The sequence below is a fragment of the Varroa destructor genome, unplaced genomic scaffold (genome assembly GCF_002443255.2).
Source record: "Varroa destructor unplaced genomic scaffold, Vdes_3.0 BEIS01000006.1, whole genome shotgun sequence".
In the NCBI taxonomy this organism is placed as follows: Eukaryota; Metazoa; Arthropoda; class Arachnida; order Mesostigmata; family Varroidae; genus Varroa; species Varroa destructor.
The window spans coordinates 3,760,577-3,783,238 of NW_019211459.1; the positions used below are offsets into that span (position 1 = coordinate 3,760,577).

At 44.4% G+C, this 22,662-nt stretch overlaps 1 protein-coding gene across 7 annotated transcripts in view; it reads left to right on the forward strand.

The window, feature by feature from the left end:
• Positions 1 to 22,621, forward strand: part of LOC111252583 (uncharacterized) — a 33,410-nt gene extending 10,789 nt beyond the window's left edge. For 3 of the 7 annotated variants that reach the window (XM_086991874.1, XM_086991875.1, XM_086991876.1), the window contains exons 2-5: positions 4,183 to 4,303; positions 12,822 to 13,143; positions 13,517 to 15,498; positions 15,671 to 18,722. In XM_086991874.1, coding sequence (XP_086848000.1) covers positions 4,228 to 4,303; positions 12,822 to 13,143; positions 13,517 to 15,498; positions 15,671 to 18,306 — 5,016 coding nt within the window. In that variant the 5' untranslated portion in view covers positions 4,183 to 4,227 and the 3' untranslated portion in view covers positions 18,307 to 18,722. Of the gene's footprint in view, positions 1 to 4,182; positions 4,304 to 6,155; positions 10,929 to 12,821; positions 13,144 to 13,516; positions 15,499 to 15,670; positions 18,793 to 19,117; positions 19,224 to 19,671; positions 19,763 to 20,412; positions 20,761 to 20,977 lie in introns of those variants that run through there. The other 4 variants (XM_086991879.1, XM_086991880.1, XM_086991877.1 and 1 more) reach the window with 3 other exon arrangements.
• The last annotated feature ends 41 nt before the right edge of the window (positions 22,622 to 22,662 follow it).

A 22,662-nucleotide genomic window follows, 5' to 3' on the forward strand; every position in this document is an offset into this window, starting at 1 on the left:
TTGGTTGCGAATGATAGATAGTGATTTTTCTAAAGCCTTAAGACGTCCTGTCTTTTTAGCGATGGGTGATTCATAAATCAAAGATTTGCACATAACTCGATTGATACCTTTGTGCGTTAGCAAGCACATTAAAAGCTATCAGACTCCCCGAAAATGTCTATTAATCGTTTTCTATTGGTAACAAAATTTGTAATCAGTCGTCAGAAATCGTCGTTGATTCCTATATAACGAAATAGAAATATTCTCTTTATAAGGTAAGTTAGCAAACTTACTCGAAGACGTTTCTCTCAAATTTTGCGTCATTCTACTTTGCTAGCGGCTATTTAGTCGCCAATGGAGTGGTCTTTACGTATTTGGTTTGACGGAATGCGAAGCTGCCGCACTGAGGTTCGTTCTCCCTTAACTTCTCAATCTATTGCAAACACCGATTTCAAATTACTTTTACATCTGGAATTGTTTTAATATTGCATTATGTTTAGCGTTGATCTGCCGGAGCGCGATCACGATCTATCCTATTCGACCGTGTTGATGGCCTATCGTAGATGGTAGACTAGCGCATTGTCACTGCTCAGAAGATATGGACTAATAATTAGATAATCACGTATATAGTTAACTAAGTAAGTATTAGAGTATTTCAGGCTTCATCCAACCGCAATACCAGTTTGTTGACCGTAACGTTGGCTTTCATTGGGTCTTGCCACTGTCTAACTTTGCGAGAACAGTATTTACCCACAGAGTATAAAAATACGCTACTCTTGTGTTCTTGCCGCTTACCTTTTGCTAATCGACAGATCCCTTGGGGTGGTTTACGATTCGTTATATTGAAAACGTTGGCTTTGTCTTGAGGCACAGCGCAAGCCAGCCACCTAAACCCATTCAGTTTTTTTTTATATATCATCAGTGGGCTCCATTTTAAGTCTGCAAACTCGTTTGCCCTGTCCAATATGTAACATAGGCACCGAAGTGGGGTTCGGCCCTTATTCGCTTCAGAAACTTTGTTTTATCAAAGCTATTTGCTATTCGTACTCTCCTTCCACGTTATCTGGATGTTCTCTCGACTGAACAGACATAGATGTGTATATCTTCCTTTGCACGCGCAGTAATACCGGTTGTAAGTGTTTAACTTTCAGTCGTTTTTAATAAACATGTACGAACTTTTGTGTCTGCGCGCGTTGGCTCGCCAGTAACAAAGCTTCCGGTTAGTCTCGTTTAGAAGCAGATTGGTGGCTACTCAGCAAAGGGTTGCCTGAAGACCTCTGTTCTATGTAACTGCGCGCTTTTTGGCTAACCTCTATCAACTTGAAGTCGTGATAACCTTTCTCGCTTTTCCAATTATCGTCATTCAACTGTAGTTCCGTTAAGTGCCCATAGTAGCCACCGCGGCTTTGATCATACAGAACAACAGCTCTTCTCTGATGGCTTCACACAGTGAAATATACCACTTCAAATATAGGCATATATGTGCTGACAGAATCACACGCTAACGTCGTTTGGCTTTGTTAGGTATTTTGCCGCACTGGAAAATTGGAGCGGCCTGCTTCTCCAGAGTCGCTCTCGATACTAGCTAAAACACGACTGGGTTCTAAGTGCGCACGTCCCTTGCTTGCGTTTTTGCTTTTACCCACCCGCAGTGATTTATTGGGCAGGTGTGAGTCATGATGTAACGGGTTCTACGCTGCATTCTGCGGGGGTGGGAGGGGGGAGGAGGCTGGTTAATGAATGAAGAGTTTGCGTGAGCATACCTAGTGGGCGTAGGAGAACTTATGTAGACTGCAACTTTTTTCGCTCTTTTACTTTTCTTCTTTCCATTCGCTTCGTCCCCGCATAGCTGGCACCTCCCTTATCAAAAGGGATGGTAGTGGCATTATGATGCCGTAAACGTAATGTGGTACGGAGTGTGGGTGGAGCGTAACAGTGGTGTAATACACGACCTTGTATGCAATAGTCACCAAAAACTTAGCGCCTACCCCCCGATTGGGAGTCTGCCGCTGGTAAGATGTTTGTCTCCTGCGTTGTTGACGCAGTGTGTGTCTGTCTATCAGCGGTCTATCTGCCACGGCTAATTACGGCAACCAATCGCAACGCCAAAGGAAGTGGCCAGAAAATAAACAGAAGACTCTCAGCAACAGAGCTTCTACCAGTGCAACTATAATGTCTTGCAGCTGTATCTACACACCCGCGTCCCCCCTTGTCCCCAGCGCCGCTACATGATCGCCAAGCGGTGAAAGTACAACAAGATGCATCTTCGGATATTGCAGCGGTGGCAGGCACTGAAATAGTCGCTTTCGTGCGTCTCAACACGGCCGTATCTCATACTGCCCGATACGCACATACATGCCTGTAGGTAGTTACAGACTCGCTTGTGATGTAGTGATTGTTGCAATTATACAGCCATCTGATTCGGCCGCTCGTTTATTAGCGGGCGCGCACATTTGTAGTGCTGATATTAACCAAAAAGTACCCAGTTGCAAAAGGCTTCGCTACCCTTTATTTTCTGCGTTTATAAACACGCCGTTGCGACGGACTTCCCTCTTCCGCCCCTTGATTTTTGAGTCTGAAAAGCCGCCGTTAGATTTCACCTGTGTTCGGCTGTGAGTGGATCATCATGAATGTCGTCGTCTTATATCACAAAAAATCATTTGACGGGCCGCGCTCGCGTGTTTGTGTGTTGTGATCGTTGTGTAATCGTTCACCGAAACGTTCTGCCAATAGCCCTTATTGGTCGACAACTCTTGTCGCGGTGACACTCGTCAGCGCCGTTGTTAAGGCCGATACATCAACAGTAATAGCATCTGCATATCTTCCTTGGTCAGAAAAGGACGGCCTCCTCTGACGCGCTCGCGGAAGATCAATTCAATCGCTTGGGATGAACGAGGGGGTCTATCTAGTGGCCGTAACGTGCAGGAATAATAATCATAATAATAGTAATCATGTAGCAAAGTAGTACGCAAAGCACGTTTGTGCAGGGGGTGCTGCGAGGTAAGCGACTGGTAGCGACGATCTTCTGTATTATCTTACCATTCTACTATCCCGGTTGAGTCGGCCCATCTTTCCTTGGATTGTCGGGAAGATGAGAGGTTAGCTATTTGCCGGCTTTCTTGTCTGCTTCAGAGACGCCAAGAACAACGTCGCCAGATGCGACAAAAGCTGATAGACAAAGTATGCCAATTGTCGTGAACGATCTTAGAACTATCGTAAGTGATGGTGTTTGACGACATCTCTCAATATTACAAAGTGGTCACAAACCCCCTTATGTATAATATTATGCTCAATAACCTGACGAGCGGTATGTGATGCGTAAATTCTTTTGTGCGCTAATTCAGTGCATTGACATGATCTAGGTATGGTAAAACAAAGAACCAATCGAGATGTATTGACGATTGTATTCTTCGAACATGTAGCTAACTGAAATCGTAACTTCTCCAGAGGGCAGAATCTTGCAAGGTAATTACGCCCCCTATTGATGACCTGCCAACATGCCTTAACACGTTAAGTTAGTTGGTGTCCGCTGAAACAGTTCGATCAAGTGGATCCGAATCGAGTCTTATCATCGAAGAGATCTCTAGGCGACAGTCAATACCAGTATCAGTCTTTTTCGCAGCCAGAGTCGATCTTCAGAGTCATCGTAGGGTTATTATCGACTCTAAAAACGGCGCCAAGGATATTAGTCAAAACGATAGAAAAACAAAGTACTATACTTTCGGGTTAGTTAAACCGGCTCCGGAATTAACTTGCATCTCAAACCCGTCAAAATTTATCACTCAAAGAACGATAAGTCCAACTTAAAGGCCGCATAGCCCTTTTATTAAAACGTAATTTTAGCTATGTAGAATTATTTCCCAGCTGACTTTTGCTAGCGTATGTTTTTTTTTCGATGATTTTAATGAACTACGAATGAGCTCGGGAAAAAAACAACGTTGTTGTATCAGAACCTAATTGAAATCTAGGTTTGTTATTTTCCCTACGCGATTCGGACGTGTTTTGTCGTTGTTGGTTTTCTGTCAAGGGGAAGCTTCCTTATTTTGTATATAAATACAATAAATATTTATCTAAATGTTTGTTGCCAATTCTCTTTCACCAGTGCCATTTTACTTAGTATAGTTAATGATAATTAACTCTTTAATAGATCTAACGTTCGCTGTGTATACCCGTTCTTTTTTACCTTTGTATTTTTTCCTTTAGTGCAGCGCAAGTGACGAGTAATCTGTAGTCGGGCGGTGGACTTCGATGGCCATGGGCCGTCTTCGTGTCCGTGTATTCCTCGTCGGATTAGGGCTGGCAGTCCAAGCCTCAGCCTACGTTCGTAAGTATAAAGTTTCAGTCATACTTATTAGTTAACACAGCAACTTACGCTTACTAACACTCACCGACTAACAACTTAGCGGGAGAAAGAAGCATCCGCAAAGTTCGTATTGTCAATAGTTACGTCCGGCCACTGTTAATCAGACCAACACTCCAACAGTCAAGATCTGTACATTGCACGACGGCGCAAATTTAAAGGAAGCATATTACATACATATTATCTTTTTTTTTTTGTTTCAATGCGCCTTTGCTACTACGAAATTCAATCCTGAACCAGATCTATGTCTCACGAGATGATGATGATGATGATGAAAAAAGTAAAGCTAGCATCGAAGGTGGCTTCGTAATTATTAAATCATCGGAAGATACGTTTAATTTTACAAAAGCAGTAATAATATAACGTAACAATATATGGCACGTTGTCAGGGTGAGACTCAGCAGTACAAGCTAGCGGTAAATTTGCGCAGGCAGAAGCTGATCTTGTATGCATTTGAGAAGCCGTGGACTTAGCGCGTCACTGCAATGAGCACTTTCGATCTGTACATACTCATTCTATAACAGAAACAATTTTAGATCGGTACTCGTAAAAATAAGGAAAACTGAATAACTTAATAGCATCAACTTAATGAAGTTAGCTATTGTCCTTCACTACGAAGTTACTGTGTTGTTAACATATGCTTGCACGTAGCGTCGAGTGTGGTGCTGGATATCTTCTATATATCGCATTCGATCTGTCGATAAATAACAAAGGCGTGTTTTTGAGGTCGACCCTAACCTAGTATATTCATTCACTAGTTAACTGATCTGAATAAAAATATATGTAATTTCCATTGTTACATTGTTATTTAGCTGGGTGTAGCCAACGAACGTGTGAGCATTTCATGCACTGTTTCTAAGGATCTACGTACGGAACAATTGATTTAAAAGTGTCTTCAGGTAGTTCCGCTAAGCGAAATTAAAGACAAATACTGTAGATGGCGCAAACGATGTACTTCTAATGAAATCGAGAACATTGCGCATGCAAAAAATTTCAGTGGACACTCTTCATATAAAAATAGTGAACGGCATGTCTAGATAAAGGAACACAATGTTTAACTTACGATGGACAGTCGTCATCAGACCAAAGGCTGACATTTGCGCTAACATAAAAAATAAATATTAGGGACCTGCTTTCTCTCCTAAATTTGTTTTGGGCATTATTCGTGTATGGATTATGCCTGACAACAGACATGCTAAAGCGTCCGGGTCCATCCAGGCGGACAAAGTGCAGTGGTTTTCGAATATCAACACATATATATATATACATAAGGTGTATCTCTATGAAAATCGGTCTCTAAAATTAACGTTTTAAGTTAAATGCCCATTAAATGTTGCTCCAGAGAATACTGAATTCGAAATGGTCCGTACGCCGTTGTTAGCTTCGTGTTGACTTCATGTCATAGATAGCCGGTATACGTACAGCGTAATATTATAGAAACTATTATTACAGTTCTACATCAATGCATGATGCAAGTAGTAACTGATAGGACTTTATGTAGCATATTAATTTGCTATGGGGAGGTCGCGCTGAATAGCTTGGTTTGTTGTATGTGTAGTTGTGGGCGCAGGGTATGCTGGGGCTATTGGAAATTTGCCTTATGTGTTGTCCATCGTGCTGTATGTTGCTATACCGCATATTTATCTGTTCGGCATGCACGTAGTTGTGTTCTTTGTGAAGCAAAACCGTCTGTCTGCTCTATTTGTGGTTGGTGACCTGTCTGGCTGCTCAGTTGTGTCGCCCGTAAACGGACAAGTCATTCGGTGCTGGCTAAAATCCTTCAGGCAGTCCGCACTCATTGGATTATTTTCCGCAGAAACCACTTCGAGAAGCGGCCCTTTCGGTACTCTCATTGCCGTCGACGGAGCTCGGCTAAAGTTCCAGAAGCAGCTGACTGAAACACAAGAGGAATCTAAAAAAGTGTACAATGAGTTCAGAGACTCCAGCAGAGACTTATTAGTCGGATCAGGATATGACCCATCGACCGGAGTTTACGTGCACGATTATGGAGAGCAGGGAATCCGAGCGTTAGGCGATAGCCTCGTCATTACCGATTCATCCTATCCTATCGGTTTTCAACATCAGGAATACCATGCTACTGGACATCAAGGTGGCCATAGCCAGAGGACTTATGAAGGTCATAGAGACCGCGGAAGCAGCCATGAGGCCCATAGTAGCCACGTAGATTTTTCCGTTGCTAGTGGCCTCGACGCGCATGGCCATCAGGAACACGACACTCTAAAAGGCCATCAACAAAAGGATGGGCATTATTATGTGCATTATGAACGTGGACAACAAGATGAGCATGGTCCCGTAGATGACGAAGTTCCATCGGCGGGATTGCCTTCGCGTCACGGTGTATATTATCTCTCGGCTCGGCAGAAAAATACTATTCCTCAGGAGCGGGCTTCAGGACATTCACGCCACAACAACCACGGTCCTCAGCAGTTTTTCCATCGTGGCAGCTCCCGAATTCCTGCAGCTTCGCGTACGGGCGACTTGCAGTGCCCTAGGGAAGGTCTCTACCGCCATCCAGGTGATTGCTCAAAGTTCTATCGTTGTGTTAATGGTGGCGACCTTTATCTCGAGCCTGTCATGTTTGCTTGTGCTACAGGCTTAGCATTCGATGAATCATTAGCAGCTTGTACGTGGCCAGAAAACGTTCCAGGCTGCCCGAATTTCTCAGGACTCCCGAGTGACAACTTCCCTGCCATTAACCGTCACCTTGAGGCAACCCAGAACTTTTTCCAACACACTCGTCCGATAACGCCACAACCTTCAGCACGACCGATGACAGAATCACCGCGGCCTACAGAAGCACGTATTTCATCCCCTGTAGATGTTGCAAATAGAAATCCTGCTAACTTTGTTGTTGATACGGAGGAAGAGCCTCGCTGTGTCCGAGATGGACTGATCCCTACATTGCCATGCGCAAAGCGCTTCTATCGCTGTGAGAGCCTTTCAAAGGGAAGATTCAGATTGCACAAGTATAGATGTCACGAAGGCATGATCTTCGATCAAGCAATTCCCGGCTGCATTGAGGTTGTCCATTATCCAGAGTGCCAAAACCGTATTCAACTCGCAAACACGACCTCCGCCACTTTCGTCACTCCGAGGCCCACTCCCACAACGACAGTGGCAACAGCTTCGTCCGTCGAGCATACCCTAATAGTTAACGGCTCCTCTTTAGGTGTCGTTGATCCCTCCCTAGTGATTCCGGCGAAACGAGTGATGAAAAATTGCGGTGCCGAGTTCGACGGAGATCGTTGTACGCCCTTCTACAAGTGCACGGATAGTACCCGGCGTGGCAGAGCGTTCCGGTTTGAATGTCCTCAGAACTTAGTGTTTAATCCACGTACAGAGGAATGTGCTTATCCATCAGAAGTAGATGAGTGTGAAGCCTTTATTTTGGATCATCCCTCCGATGTTGGAAGCCTACAAGGTGGCAAGATGTTTGAAATTTCAGAATCAAACGTTATATATTTTCCTTGTTCACGCCCAGGTTTCTACAAGGATGTGAACAATTGCTCGCAATTCATCAGATGTTTCCCGACAAGTAATGACTCGCTTGTTCTAAGAGCTGCCCGTTTCGATTGTCCTCGGGGGTTAGTGTTCGATGAAGTCGCAGGAGCTTGTGAGCACGCTGCTCTTGTTCCCAGCTGTGGCGCTGCTATTCTTGAACATTCCAATGATATACTGACTATGAAATGCGAATTCGATCCCATTTACCAAGACCTTTGTACACCGTTTTATCGCTGCATAGATGACAGTCAGCGTGTAATGCGGTTCTCTTGTCCCAAGAACCTTGTATATGATATCAAAAATCAGCAATGTAACTATCCAAACAATGTCTTCGAATGCCGTAATCCATTACCATCTAAACGAGATGCAGCTCTCGCAAGCAAATCCTGCTCCGGCGACGGCTTCATCCGAAGCTCGGCGAATTGCTCACTGTTCTATCGTTGTACTAAAGTTAACAGCCACACAGAGGACTTTACGGCACATCTTTTCTCATGCCCGCCTGGACTGGTCTTCGATTACACTCTTGATGCTTGTAACTACGATTATCTTGTAAATGATTGTAACCATATGAAGGAAGCGAAGAGGACAGCAACGATAATTCCAGCGCAGGATGCTCCTACTAGGCTACATAGAGTACCGGCTTCACCCACGGCCAGTGTGTCTTTTGAACAGCGCGATAATTTTGACACGAGGGTATCGTTTGCGTCTGTAGACAGTGGTGGCAGCTTTTCATTTGCCCCAGGCACAGACAGATCACCACTGACTAGCCGACCCGTTACTGGAATGGAGGAAACGCGACGAAGACCTGCTCAGTCGACCTTTGCACCTCGTATTCCCAGTGACGGCGATCAGTCATCATCAGGAGGATTTGTATTTCGCCCTGGTTCAAGTGCGGCTAGTACTGGAAATCCCGGTAATATAGTAATGGGACCGGCATCAATTCCTGGTGCCTCTCAGATATCTGAAGATACCTATCCATGTGTAGTAGAAGGTTTTTTCCGAGATACTGATAGCTGCCATGTATTCCATCGCTGTGTGCGAACTGAGGATCCAAGGCGGCCTTTTGTGGCTCACATGTTTAAGTGTAGGGAAGGCCTTGTTTTCGATGATGTCCTCAAGGGCTGCAACTACGAAGATATGGTTCCAGAGTGTAGCCAACGTGAAGTATTTGAGACGCGACCTTTCAAGCAAACAATGCCAGCCCTCACTACAAAGCATTCTTCTGAAGTCACGGAGCGCGTTGGTTTTCGTCGTACAACACCCATACCTCAAGCTTCTAAGGTGACCTTTGCATGGAGACCAGGCACGGTGACATCTCCTCCTTCAATGATTGGATCTTTACCTGAGCGGCGTATGCGACCCAGTACTTGGTGGCCGCATACTACCCCAGAATCAAAAGATCCTCAGGTTTCAGATATCGATGCACCTTTGCCAGCGCCTCCGAAAAGACCAACTGTAATTAATTCCTCCAATACAGTAGGTTTCAGTTTCAAGGATACCAGGCGTCCAACGCGACCTGCTCCGCATTCTGCGCAACCTGTGTCTTCAGACGAATCTTTACTTTCTCCTAGACCCCTCCCACTAGCTCAACCAACACGTCCTTCTGCACAACAAGATTCTATTTCGACTCCTGCTCAGCATCATATGGAGGTTGTACCCTCAAAACCTTTAGCTCCACCTATACGCTTCTCTTTTGCACAACAAGACTTCATCCCTCAAAGGCATCCAGCCTCGCTTCGACCTCCGGTTCCGGGGCAACCTGCTCATACGCCTTTTTCTCCACCTAGGCAGCAAAATGACAATCCTGAGAGGGCCTCTGAAAACAGAGAATTCGTCGTAGCTGAGACAGACGTTATTGTCGAAAATCGAATTGATCATGATATTAGCAATGACGAAAGCGAGTTTCCCATTAGTTTCAAGTGTAACCCCGAGGTCTTCTACAGGAAGTCTACGCGATTCTGCACGCCATTCTATCGTTGCACGAGAACAGTTGTTGTAACGGCGGGTAACAAACGGCGAGAAATAACTGATACATATCGTTATGCCTGTCCCAAGGGTTTTGTGTTCGATCGAGAACTTAAAACCTGCGACTATCCAAGCATTGTGCCTGATTGTGAAAATCTCGACCCCAAGGAGATCCTCCCTGCGCCGGCCATCGGCTCGAAATCCTCTGTACCTTGCACACGCGAAGGTTATTTCGGACATTCTAGCCAATGCAACAAATACTATCGTTGTGTACAGGTGACCCGACAACGTTTCTTCACGTACGAATACGAATGTCCACGTGGGTTCGTATTTAATCCTGACACAGATAATTGCGACTATCCTGACCGCGTTCGTGACTCCTGTGGAGTCTCAGTAATCGCTGCGAGTCCATCTTGCTCTGGTGGCATCGATTACGAACGTTCAAAAACCGACTGTTTTCAATTCTATCGGTGCACCCATATACCAGAAAATTATCCACAACAACCGATTCCCTTAGCATGTCCTGGAGAATTGGTGCTGGTCGGTAACTCATGCCAATGGCCTGACCGACGAGATTCCTGCTACCGAGAGGATCATCACCGCCGTAGACGGCTTTTGAATGATACTCTAAATAATGCTACAAGTACGGAATAAATTACACAATTGAAGCTTTCATCGGTTAATTGTATAACATGAGATAATACAATTAGTAGAAACATTTCATTTATTTTATTGATTTATTTTAGCTTCTGTAAGCTACTAGTACTTGAGGACAACATTGATTCATCTTAAGCACAACTCCTATCTGGTGTGGAAGGGCTGTATTGTGGGTCGAATACAAACAAATGCATATTACTTATATTTAATGGACTGTGCAATACTCAGACGAGTGAGATCTAAAATGCTTATCCAGCGATAGGAACACTTCATCTATGCATTTTTATGATACACATATTCATCTGAGCTTTTAATACAAAAGAGACTGACATAGCAGTAACACGATGTAAAGTATTTATGTGTGTATGTGTATGCGTGTCAGGTGCAGGTATTTCTGCAGTAAAAACAACAAGCCAATAATAAAACGTAATGTGTAAATCGCAAACGGTTTCTTTTCCTCTGGACGGCGGGGAGCGGGGGGATACTGCATGTGTTGATGGATCCTAAACCTGATTGATCTCTCCATACGCGTTCGAGTCGTCTTTCAATTGGCGTCTCATTGATCTGCAGGCACCGAATTTGTCAGCCAGTCGGGCTGACCTCTCATGATAAAACCTTGAGATCAGAGTAAATGCCGACGTCTGGTAGACAACTTGTGTGGATTGAGTTCGCTTCCGTCCGATGTCAATTGGACATACGTAGATCGAAAACGGACACCGTTGTCAAGCGTTCATTATCAGTTGCCATTCATGCATAGTAAAGTAGAAAAATCGAATTTTCTAGAATAATTATTTATGGCGTAGGCATTTTATTCGTGCAGGGCAATTACAGTGTTAGTTTACACGTAGGGGACCGCTAAACTGCCTTCATGTGATGAGATACCGTGAAAGCTAGAAAGTTTCAATGATTTACTTTTGAAAATGGTTCTTTAATCAGCGCTTTAAATATCCTCTGTAAGAGTTAGTCCGTACCTTTGTCAAGCGGATCAGTTGGTCGGCCAAGCGTATGGCCTGCAAGGAACTGTAGATTACAGGTGAAAAGGTATATTGCTTGAACAGAAGTATATCTAGCGGTGATATGTAATCGGCTATATTGAGTATATAAGCACAAGTTCAAATTAAGTACACCTTGATACTTTTTTTTTTTATTATGGATTGCAAAACTATTTAGAACAGATAGACGCACGGCCACTAGTTCTATTTGGCGAACAGTTATTTCTAATTAAGGTGCAGGCATAGTAGATTGCGCTAAAAACTAGTGGAACAAACGTTCTGCATAAAAAATCCTGTTATTTTAAACGATAACATATATATATCCTTTGTGTATTTTGCTAGACTTCTATCATACCCGCCTAATTTGATGTCGTTTTTTAAACACAGATATTAGGGGTAATTTCGAACTCGTGAACTCTCTAAGGCAAATTACTTTTTATTTTGAAGTTACTTCGGAAGCTTGTACACGCCATGGCTCAAACTTGTTCGTCACTTCAGTCGACGAGTTTCACCAAAATGCAAAAAAAAAACTTGTCCAATTTTAAATAACAAAGCGCAAGATTTTAGAAAACTATTTGGAAATGGAACATTTATGTCTTTATTTTTAGTTTTGAACTACTACATGAGATGAAAAAGCTCTTACGTGTCAAAAAATTTGATCTGCAAATTTTCATTAAAAAAAAATAAATAAAATACAATTTGTATATAACTTAAGTAAAGTAGAATTGTTATGAATTGATTCTTTATTGAGTGTTTTTTTTTAGATTTTATTTTTTCACTAGAGATTTTTCTATAAAACTTCAGCGAGAATTATAGTGGTCTGTAAAATTGCATGATTTTTTTTTATAAAACGTTCTTATTATATATATATTAGTTATTTCAGTATATGCACAAGATTAACACTAAACAACACAAAAATGTTTCAAGTTGCGGTATTAACATTTAGCTAACTCATAGGCATCGATTAATTATGTCGACCATAACAACACAAATTATGTGGACAAACAACACGAAAAAATACCTCCAGTAACAAAGATACCAATATCATACCAATTTGATTATCGGTATTACCTTACTATGTTAACATGTAGGCCTTTTTTGGTTCTTTATTTTAACCACTTCCCAACAACAAAAGCAACAATAAAAAAACTCGATCGATGGCTTGAATGATGAGCACAAAATGAAATGTTAATGGTGTCGGTGTATCACTAACGGCACACATTGCTTTTATTCACACTGTAGCTTGCGTACTGCATCGCTCACTAACCCACCTGGGCTGTTATTTCTGTCGCTTTTTTCTACCTTTTACTTTCCTTTATATGCTTCGCATATAAAATACTATAAAGACGTCAACCAGGGCGCGGTTTGCCGGACTGAGGGGGTGTTCAGGGACTCCGATGATTGCGCGCGCTTCGTGCGCTGCGTAAGATTACCCCACAAACCGCACATATTCTCTGTATACAAGTATTCCTGCCCGCGCGGAACTGTCTACAGTATGGTGACGGGGGGCGGTTGTCGCAAGCCGCCTCCGAGTGATCCTTGCTATAATTACGCGTCAACCACATCGATATCATTTCCCCAAAGGGGTATGACCAGCCATGTTGCTACCCAGCATCAGTTCCCGTGCGCTAACCCGGGCTATCAATCTCATCCAACCATCTGCGATAAGTAAGTATCACATTTGCCGCGAATGAGTATTTTTCTTTAATAGAGTTATAACATATTTCAATAGAGGTAATAACCAAACAGTCTAATGTACGTACTCGTAAGTACTACAGAGCTGAACTTCACCGATAGACATCTTCGGGGGAATTGTTAAGATTCCTGTTCACGTCGTACGTGAATCTAGCCAGCACGATTTGTATGCATCGATGTGATCATCGTCCATTCGAAAATAAAAACTTTAGCAAAAAAATTACGAGAAAAAAAGATGTACTGACTCATTTAGAGCAGGGCAGGAATTATTATAGGCCAGACATAAAAACTATATGCATTAGCTTACCCCATATTCCTAACGTGCATCTTACCCCTACTCTGTCAGGTACTATCATTGTCAAGATGTTGATGGCACTGGCCGCACGTTCCGCCAGACTCATTTTTCCTGCCGCAAGGGCCTGATGTTCGACGCATCTACCATCACCTGCAATATTCCTAGTCTTTCGCGTTCTCCGTGCATCAGCCGCCTTTCAAGCGCAGCTTCCCCTTCCTCAAGCAGCTCGTCACCATCCACTACAGCGTTAAGTTCTTCACCGGTTGTTACGTCAAAAAAATCTTCCTCAAACAGCCGTTCAACGCATACCCCAAGTATGAACTCGATCGTCAGCGACTCGTTTATCAAGCAGGGGCCACAGCAGCAGGAACAAGCGCAACAGCATCAACAGCAAGTAAATTATCATCAGCACCAACATAGTCATCAACATCACGAACAGCAGCAAAAACAACACAATGTAAAGTCTGTAAACGTTGCAGCGTCAGGACTGGCGTGTAGCAGCGAAGGAGCCTTTGCGGTTCCAAACAATTGCTCGCGGTTCTACCGATGCATACGAGACAGTTTTGGAGGCCTTAGCTCCTACGTGTTTGCCTGCCCTGAGGCTTTGGTTTGGGACTCGAACCAAGGAGCATGTAAAACTCCTTCATACGTACCTGTTCCATGCGGCACTCTGAGGCAGCAGGAGGTGAACACGATTTCACCATCGAATATTGCTGTTTCGCCAATAAATGCTCAGCAAGCCACGCTGACTCCAACTCAGCATAGATCATACGACGTGGTATTATCATCGCCTTATTCACGTCAGTCGCTTCCCCCTAGCGAAATCAAAGGACAAGGTATTGAGTCAGTCACCCTACATGGAAATGACACAGACGCTGCTCCTTTCTTTTGCCCTCGCAATGGATATTTCCGAAACCCCAACAACTGTCACAGTTTCTACCAGTGTTCATTCGTAAACGAATCTCGTACATACCAGATTACGCATTTATATTGTCCGGACAAGCAAGTGTTTGATGAGAGCATTAATGGCTGCGATTGGTCCAGTAAAGCCGCACCTTGCGACAAAAATCACACTGTTATTTTAGCTAAAGCAGGAACAGGGCCGGCCACCTCAGGAGTGAACCAAAGTACTGAGCAAAATGAACGGACCCAGGTTAATAACATAACTGTAAGCAGTCATGAATCAAATCAGAGTAGTCAAGGAAATGTTACACATATTGGCCATCAAAATTCGACTCACGGAAGCCAAAAGGTATTAAGTCAACAAGGATCAGGCCTTATGGTAAACGGAAACAATCAGCGTGCTGCAAATGAAAATATAATGCAAAACAATCAGCTGGCCACCGATCAGCATATAAGACAGGGCACTCAGCGCGGATTGAATCAAGGTGAAAGCCAAAAACACCAGCACGGTTGGAACCTAGTAGCCAGACAGGATAACGCATCAGACCCGAAGCAGATAGATACAAGCCTGGTATATACCCAAACAAAACCCCAAAGCCGAGGGATAAGTCAGAAGGAATCGGATCAAGGCATGACCAGAGTTACGAATCAAAAACAATGGAACCAAAACACAACGCGCAAATCAAATGAGATTTTTTCCAGTCAGGCTGCTCAGCAGGCAAAATGGCTGCACACGTCTAGCCAAAAGAAAACTCACAACAACAGCCAACAAACCTATAATCAAATACTTGGTGGGCATACATCGAGCGGGCAATCGATCACAACAAATTTACAGTTAGCGAGCTCCAACAACTCCACCAATCGACAGCTTAAAAATCAGGCCTGGAATCAGCAAGTTGCAAGGATAACTACTAATAGAATCGAAAGCGATCAAGCTAATAGCCAGCAAACACCATCACTGGGTTCGCAAAGTTCCCATCGAACCTCATCGTACCACGACTCAGGATCGGCGTCCTCTTTACTGAATTCCAACTCGTCAGGGAGCAGTAGTATTAGCTCAAATAGTTCAGTCTATTCGTCTCCCACTAGGCTTGTTTCGTCAACCATCCAACATGCTCCTTCATCCAAAGGTAACATCATCCTATACCTAAAGCGTGATAATTACTTGATTACCTGCTAGCAGTATTATTTTTTTGGAATGTAGAAGTAACAGAATCGAGATTACAAAACAGGATTATTTGAGTTTTAAAAGCGAATCTCAATTCCTAGTGAAATCTAGAAGGTAATATATATATATTTCAGGAAACATGACCATTGAACATCCTGGTAGCCCAACGCAACCAATAAACAGGCCCGAAGTGATCGCTGTCAGCCTACGTCCGGTGGTTTCTCATGAACACTTACAACCAGTGTTAATTCCAAATCTTCGATTAGATAGTACAAACACTTCATTAACAAAAATAGCGGATACAGTAACGACAAAATTACAAACTACGACGACGGAAGTAGACACCACAAACTTCGGTTTAACACCTGCCGAAATAGCAGTTACGAGCTATACGACGGAATCAGACGTTTTAGCTGCAACACCTATAACAAGTGCATCGTCTATAACGAGTAGCGAATCGGACATTACAGGAACAACCCAAGAGGCGCCAACTGATCGACAAACTGCAATTAACGTTACGCAAACGAAGATTGAGTTTACAAGCCAGGCACCCGAAACATACCGCTCTATAACAGAAGCCCATACTACTACTACGAGTAGGTTACTTCTTGCAACAAAAGCGTATGTTCCAGTTGCAATCCCTGCGACAAAAATGGAGCCTCCACTTATTGCGGGTGTAAACGAAACGGAGGATTACACAGCGTCTCCTTATGTGCCTGGCACCAACGTTCCAGCAATAACTTATTCAGTACGACCCCACACTTTGACTCAAGTGTCCTTCACTGAGTCCGATACACCGGCCACAGTGCACACGACGGAATCGGAGCAGACGATCACAACAGAAAGCCCAAACTTAAAATTAGCAGAAACACAATTTTCAAGTACAACAGATGAGCCCAAACTGGAGGCCCTTTCCACAACTCAGGGTATAGACACAACAACGACCCTTACTGTCGACACAACCCTTGTAACTGAACCAAAGGCTCATCAAGTAGGGGTTATAGCTAAAATGCATGCAACAAGAGTGGAGCTTGCTGCTACATCAACTGTGGCCACAACGAAGACTCCGATGACGGTAGGCCCAATAGAAAATAGGCCTAGAGCTCCTGTAACCACAACGGAGGCCCCATCGACAACTCGTTTACCTGAAATAAACGCTAGCGCTACGGCTCCCAGAGACGTTATACAAGCACCAGCTGTCACGTCTGACCCGAGAATCACTGTGATGGCACACGTTGCTAAGACGACAAAGGTTGAGAAACAAGTTGCATTCGTCTGTCATCAACGAGGCTCGTTTGCGTTTCCTGGAGACTGCCGAAAATACGTACGCTGCTCGCCTTGGGGATCTCAAGCGTTCCGTATGATCGTCTTGGACTGTCCTTCAGGCAGCGTTTACGACGACAAGCGAAAGGTCTGCGTTGGAGATAGAGAAAACAAATGCAAGCCTCTCTCGGTAACAACACCCGTGCCCACTGCCAATAAACTTCATGTAGCCATCGATTGGCCGTCTGGACAAAAAATCAATTCAATACAAGCAACGATGAACAGAAGCATTTCTTTGACAAAGAACCATGACGTGGCAGCAAATGGTTTGTCAAAGTCAGAAATTCCGGATACAGGGAATACTGCAGACCAGGACGTTATAATAACGATTGATAATGCAGAAATTGGGCCCGAAACGATAACTATGGAAGCTGTTGCGAACACCAGCGCTCTAGCAGCGACGCATGAGATTCAACGCCCTTTATATGTTAAACTAAAGACTGGAACAAACTCGACAGAAGCTTATCGCAAAACAGAAGCATCAACCCCAAACATCGTTAATGCAGCGGAAATGGCCAATGAGCGCACATCCTATGTACCTAAAATCAGAACTTTAGAAATTCCTAACGCAATGGTGTCTACTGCAAATACGGAGGTTGTAAAAAATGTTCCTGTAACTGATATAGAGGTATTGAACACAGAAGCCCAACAGAAACCATTGCTGGTTGCTACTATGGCTCAAACGATTGAAGTAGAAACTTCAATTCCAACTGAGCAAACTGAGACAGTTAAAACCTCAACTCACACAATAGCACCCGAGACTTCAGCGACAGCCGCTAAACCAAGCACTGAAAATTCATCTATAACGGAAACGGACTTTCCAGCCATCATTCACACTGCACAAATAGTAGCTACACCTATCAGCACTAAAGTCAATCAAATGACATCGGAAAAACATAGCTCAACAAGCCAAGAGCCCCTGGATGGTCGCCAGAATGTCGCCCAATACCAATCAATGGAAAGTTCGGCCATCACGTCTCTGTCGAGTGCATTAGAGAGTCTTCCTAGCAAGATAGCAGCTAAAGGTATCGCTTTCACTCTACCAAGCCATAGCCTGTCATCTGTTCCTGGTCAAGGAAAACAGCATCCGGTTTCCGAAGCGTCATACGAAGATCTACAGCTGGCGAACGAAGTTTCCATTTCCTCCGACGACGGCAGCGGCAGTGTCGATAGTCCAGTTTCAGCGCTTCAGATTAACACCGATCAACGAATCCGACAATGGACACCCGAACCGTTTATTGAGAGCGGTCGACCAGCTGAGTTTGTAACAGAGTTTCAGATGGAGTTCTGTACTGAGTGTCCCGAACAGATGATGACGGGAGTGCCTGAACAAAGCAATCTAATTTCCGCGCAGTCATCTCTTAACACTGATGCTTTAACTAACAAATCCACCCTTGGTCAAGGTACGGCTGTGCACCCACTAACCGTAGAGGGAGCGAGTATCTAAAAAGAGCATGGATCCTCATGATCAATCTTCTGTCACGTATGTTGTGGGATTGCATGTCAATCCGATTCTTCCCTTGACGCTAGAGTATTACTACGATCTCTACAAAGTCGTCTTGATCTTCTGTTAATGTCGCAAGCGTTTTTATCTCTCTACTACATTGCTGAACAACAATTGAAACTTCGCTGATAGCACTCAAAGGTGGTGGAAGACTGTTGATTCGGCGATTGTTGCAAATGCCTTTATGACTATCTTTCACTGTATATAAACGAGAAGCGTGCACGTAAATACATCCGTTCTACTAGAGCCTGGAACCGGCGGGGAGGCGGACTTTGGCCGTCAATCAGGACCTGCACGACCTGAGTTACCGTGGAATAGTCCCGCGGCACCACCCCTGTCGAACCAAGAGCTGCCACATTCCTGGCCAGGCAGTTTTCCTGGAGAAACCGGTATCGAAATTACTCCTCCCGCTGCTAGACCATGCACTGGGTATGGATTTTCATTTAAAGAATCACAAGCGAAGTTTGAATTTCATCAAATCATGTAGAACTCAAGGTATTCAAGTATTACCTATAAATATATTAGTTGTTTATGATAGGCAAGGCCAATACAGCATATTACGTAGTTGTCCGTTTTTGAATCAACTCGATACAAATTTAAAGTACGGCAGACGCGTGCAGATCTATCTGCTGTAGAATCATTAAATAAAGTCAATTTACTAAGTAATATGTGCAAAATGAAATTCGTCATTTCCACAAGAAGTTCATTATTTAAATAATATTATTATGTATATGATGAAAATTCGTGTGCACAGAGACTGCGATCTTTATTGCTCGGGGCCTGGGTTCTTCCGACACCCTAAAGATTGTTCAAATTTCATCAGATGTGTCGAAAACGAGGAGCGCCTAGGAACATATCGGGTTCGTACTTTATATATATATATATGCTACAAAATCTCCAGCGTCGTATGTATCGAATAGAAATAGGGTGATATTATAACATTTATACAAGATACTCTGTTTGTATATTTATGCGTTTGTAGAAATATAAGTTTGCTTTAAAAAGCTAAAGCTACAATTGGCCAGATGTATGAGAGAGGTATCTGTACGTCTACGAAACAAACACACAAATATGATTTATCACCTAATAAGGGGGACATATCAATACTAGATTCTCTTAAGGAAAAATCCGGGACCTTGTGTACCATGAAAAAAATTACTGAATACCTATTTTTTGTACCCTCGTGTCTGTAGATATTAAATACTTTTTACTAACTGATCAGTATAAACATAAAAAAAGATGATCGGCCGGTACAGGTAGGCGTGTTGCGGACGTCCTTTGCATTATCTTTTATTGCATCCCATGCAGATCTATGAATTCGAGTGTCCTGCAAGTCTCGTATTTGATGAGCTAGCTTCGACCTGTAATTGGCCAGACCAAACTGCACCATGTACAACTGGTAAGTACCCCATTTTTGCTACAACAGAATGTTATATATGTGCGTTTCTTTGCACAAATTACACGATTCATATTTATACTTAGGGGAAAGCATATTTGAGCCTATCCCCCTCTAAGGTTCCAGCTTCAAATCGCTTCTTCATATGTGCTGCGATATTTGAATCTGGCCAATATTTTAATCATAGAAGTTTTATGTGAAGCAGTATGTGGTGCTTACTGCTGCTGTTGATAATGCTAGAGATAATAAGCCGACCCGAGTAAAAACAATCCAGTCTACATAGCATATATAAGTATGTATGTTTCCGTCAAACTTGTGCGTCAAACTTTGTCGAAGATATTCATTACGGCTAGGTACACAGTATCATTTTTATTATATCAAGTGGCAGTAAACTATACTTAATATTAAAATGGCTTATTATATTAGAACATATCTCAAAACCTTAATACGGGACGTACGAATAGTACAATAACCATTCTTAGGGCAAGTTAGAAGTAGAGATTTATCTGAAAATGTCACCCGGAGAAGATATCTAGTGAATATTTTTAGGGCAAATCAAAAAGAAACTTACAGTTCAGGGCGAACTGTTAATTTAATTCTTGATGCAGCCGTTAATAAAAGAGACTCTTTATGCTCATGTTCGAGAATTGCAGGTGGCCCAAAACCTCTGCCTGAGGGAAGTGCTGCCCCAGGAGGTGGTCTTCTAGGAGGCCCAGGAGGAACCAGAAGAGGAAAACAACCTGGCGGTGGTGGCTACTTTTCCGGAGATGGACGATTCTCAGCACAATTTCCACCCGACCAAGAAGACTATTCAGGACAGATCGGCCAGCCAGATCAAGATCGCCAAGGAGGATATTCTGGACAGGGCGGCCAGCCTAGTCAAGGTCGTCAAGGAGGACATCCAAGTCTGAGTGATCAGGGTCAGCAAACAGCAGGACAGTTTGATCAAAGTGGCCTTTCGCCACCCGGAGGCCAGTTTTCAGCTGGCGGGCTACGCCCAGGTACTCTTGGCTGGCTTTTGTTGGTTCATTTGATATAGAGGCTTAAAAATAGGCTACAACGTTTACATACATACAGACTGCATCTGGCCTGCAAAATATGCTATGTTTGTCTATTATAATAATATATTATTTTGTTGTCCACAGTAGTATATGAAGTGGCATAGATTAAGCCATTCATTAAAGCCATTAAACATAAGTAAACTAAACTTATTTTCAGGAGGTGCTTCATCTCCGTCATCTGGTGGAGGATGCAACCCCTGCAAATATACCGGATTCTTTCGTCATCCGAGCAGTTGCAATAAATTCATCCGTTGTGTGGACTTTTTCGATAACGGCCAGTACACCGTTTTCAATTTTGATTGTCCCGCAGGACTCGTATTTGACGAACGATACAACGTGTGCAACTGGCCTCATGAAGCACCGCCTTGTGAAAATGTCCCTTCAGGGAATGAGTGTTCCACTGGTCAGTCTCAGTCACAGCAGCCGCCTGTTGGAGAACTCGGAGGTCCTCAGGGACCTCCGCCAGGAGCTCAGCAAGGACAAGCGCAACCTAACAAGGGATCTTGGCAACCCCAAGGCCCAGCGGGACCTAGCAGCCCTCAACAGGGAGGATGGCAGCCTTCACTTCCTTCTGGCCCTGGTGAATTTCAAAGTTTCAGCGGCCTAAGTCAGCCTGGGTCACCTGATTCTGGACCTCAACAAGGACCTCCTCAGCAAGGAACTTGGCAGCCCCCACTACCTTCTGGACCTCAACAAAGAGGTGGACCGCCTCCGTCGTCCTTAGGACAGAGTACACCTCAGCAATTACCATGGCAACGTCAAGCACCATCTGGATCAAGCGGACCTCAAGGCCCGACTGGGCCCCAGCAGGGAGGATGGCAGCCGCAGGATTCATCCGGACCCAGTGGGCCTCAAAGTCCTGGTGGGCCCCAGCAGGGAGGATGGCAGCCGCAGGATTCATCCGGACCCAGTGGGCCTCAAAGTCCTGGTGGGCCCCAGCAGGGTGGATGGCAGCCTCAGAGTCCATATGGACCAAGCGGAGCTCAAAGACCTGGCGGGCCCCAGGAGGAAGGATGGCAGCCTCAGGGTCCATCTGGACCAAGTGGACTTCAAGGACCGACGGAGCCCCAGCAGGAAGGATGGCAGCCGCAAGGTCCATATGAACCTAGTGGACCTCAAAGTCCTGGTGGGCCCCAGCAGAAAGGATGGCAGCCTCAGGGTCCATATGGACCAAGTGGACCTCAAGGACCGGCTGGGCCTCAGCAGGGAAAATGGCAGCCTCAGGGTCCATCTGGACCAAGGGACCTCAAGGGCCGACTGGGCCCCAGCAAGGAGGATGGCAGCCGCAGGGTCCATCTGGACCAAGTGGACCTCAAAGACTGGCTGGGCCCCAGCAGGGAGGATGGCAGCCTCAGGGTCCATCCGGACCAAGTGGACCTCAAGGACCGACTGAGCCTCAGCAAGGAGGATGGCAGCCTCAGGGTCCGTCTGGACCAAGTGGACCTCAAAGACCGGCTGCGCCCCAGCAGGGAGGATGGCAGCCTCAGGGTCCATCCGGACCAAGTGGACCTCAAGGACCGACTGGGCCCCAGCAGGGAGGATGGCAGCCTCAACCCCCGTCTGCTCCGAAAGAAGCCCAGAATCCTCCAAGTGGAGGATGGCAGGTTGGACAGCCACAGCCTCAATTTGCGTCTCAACCCCAGACAGCTTTAGGTCCGCCGGCCACTAGCGTTGGTGGATGCTCAGCCCAATGTACATCAGCAGGATTTTTCAGAAATCCCACGAATTGTCACAAATTTTACCGTTGTGTGGATTTCTATCAAAACGGGCAATACACCATATTTCACTTCGATTGTCCGGCTGGCCTTGTTTTCGATGAGCGAATATCGGTATGTAACTGGC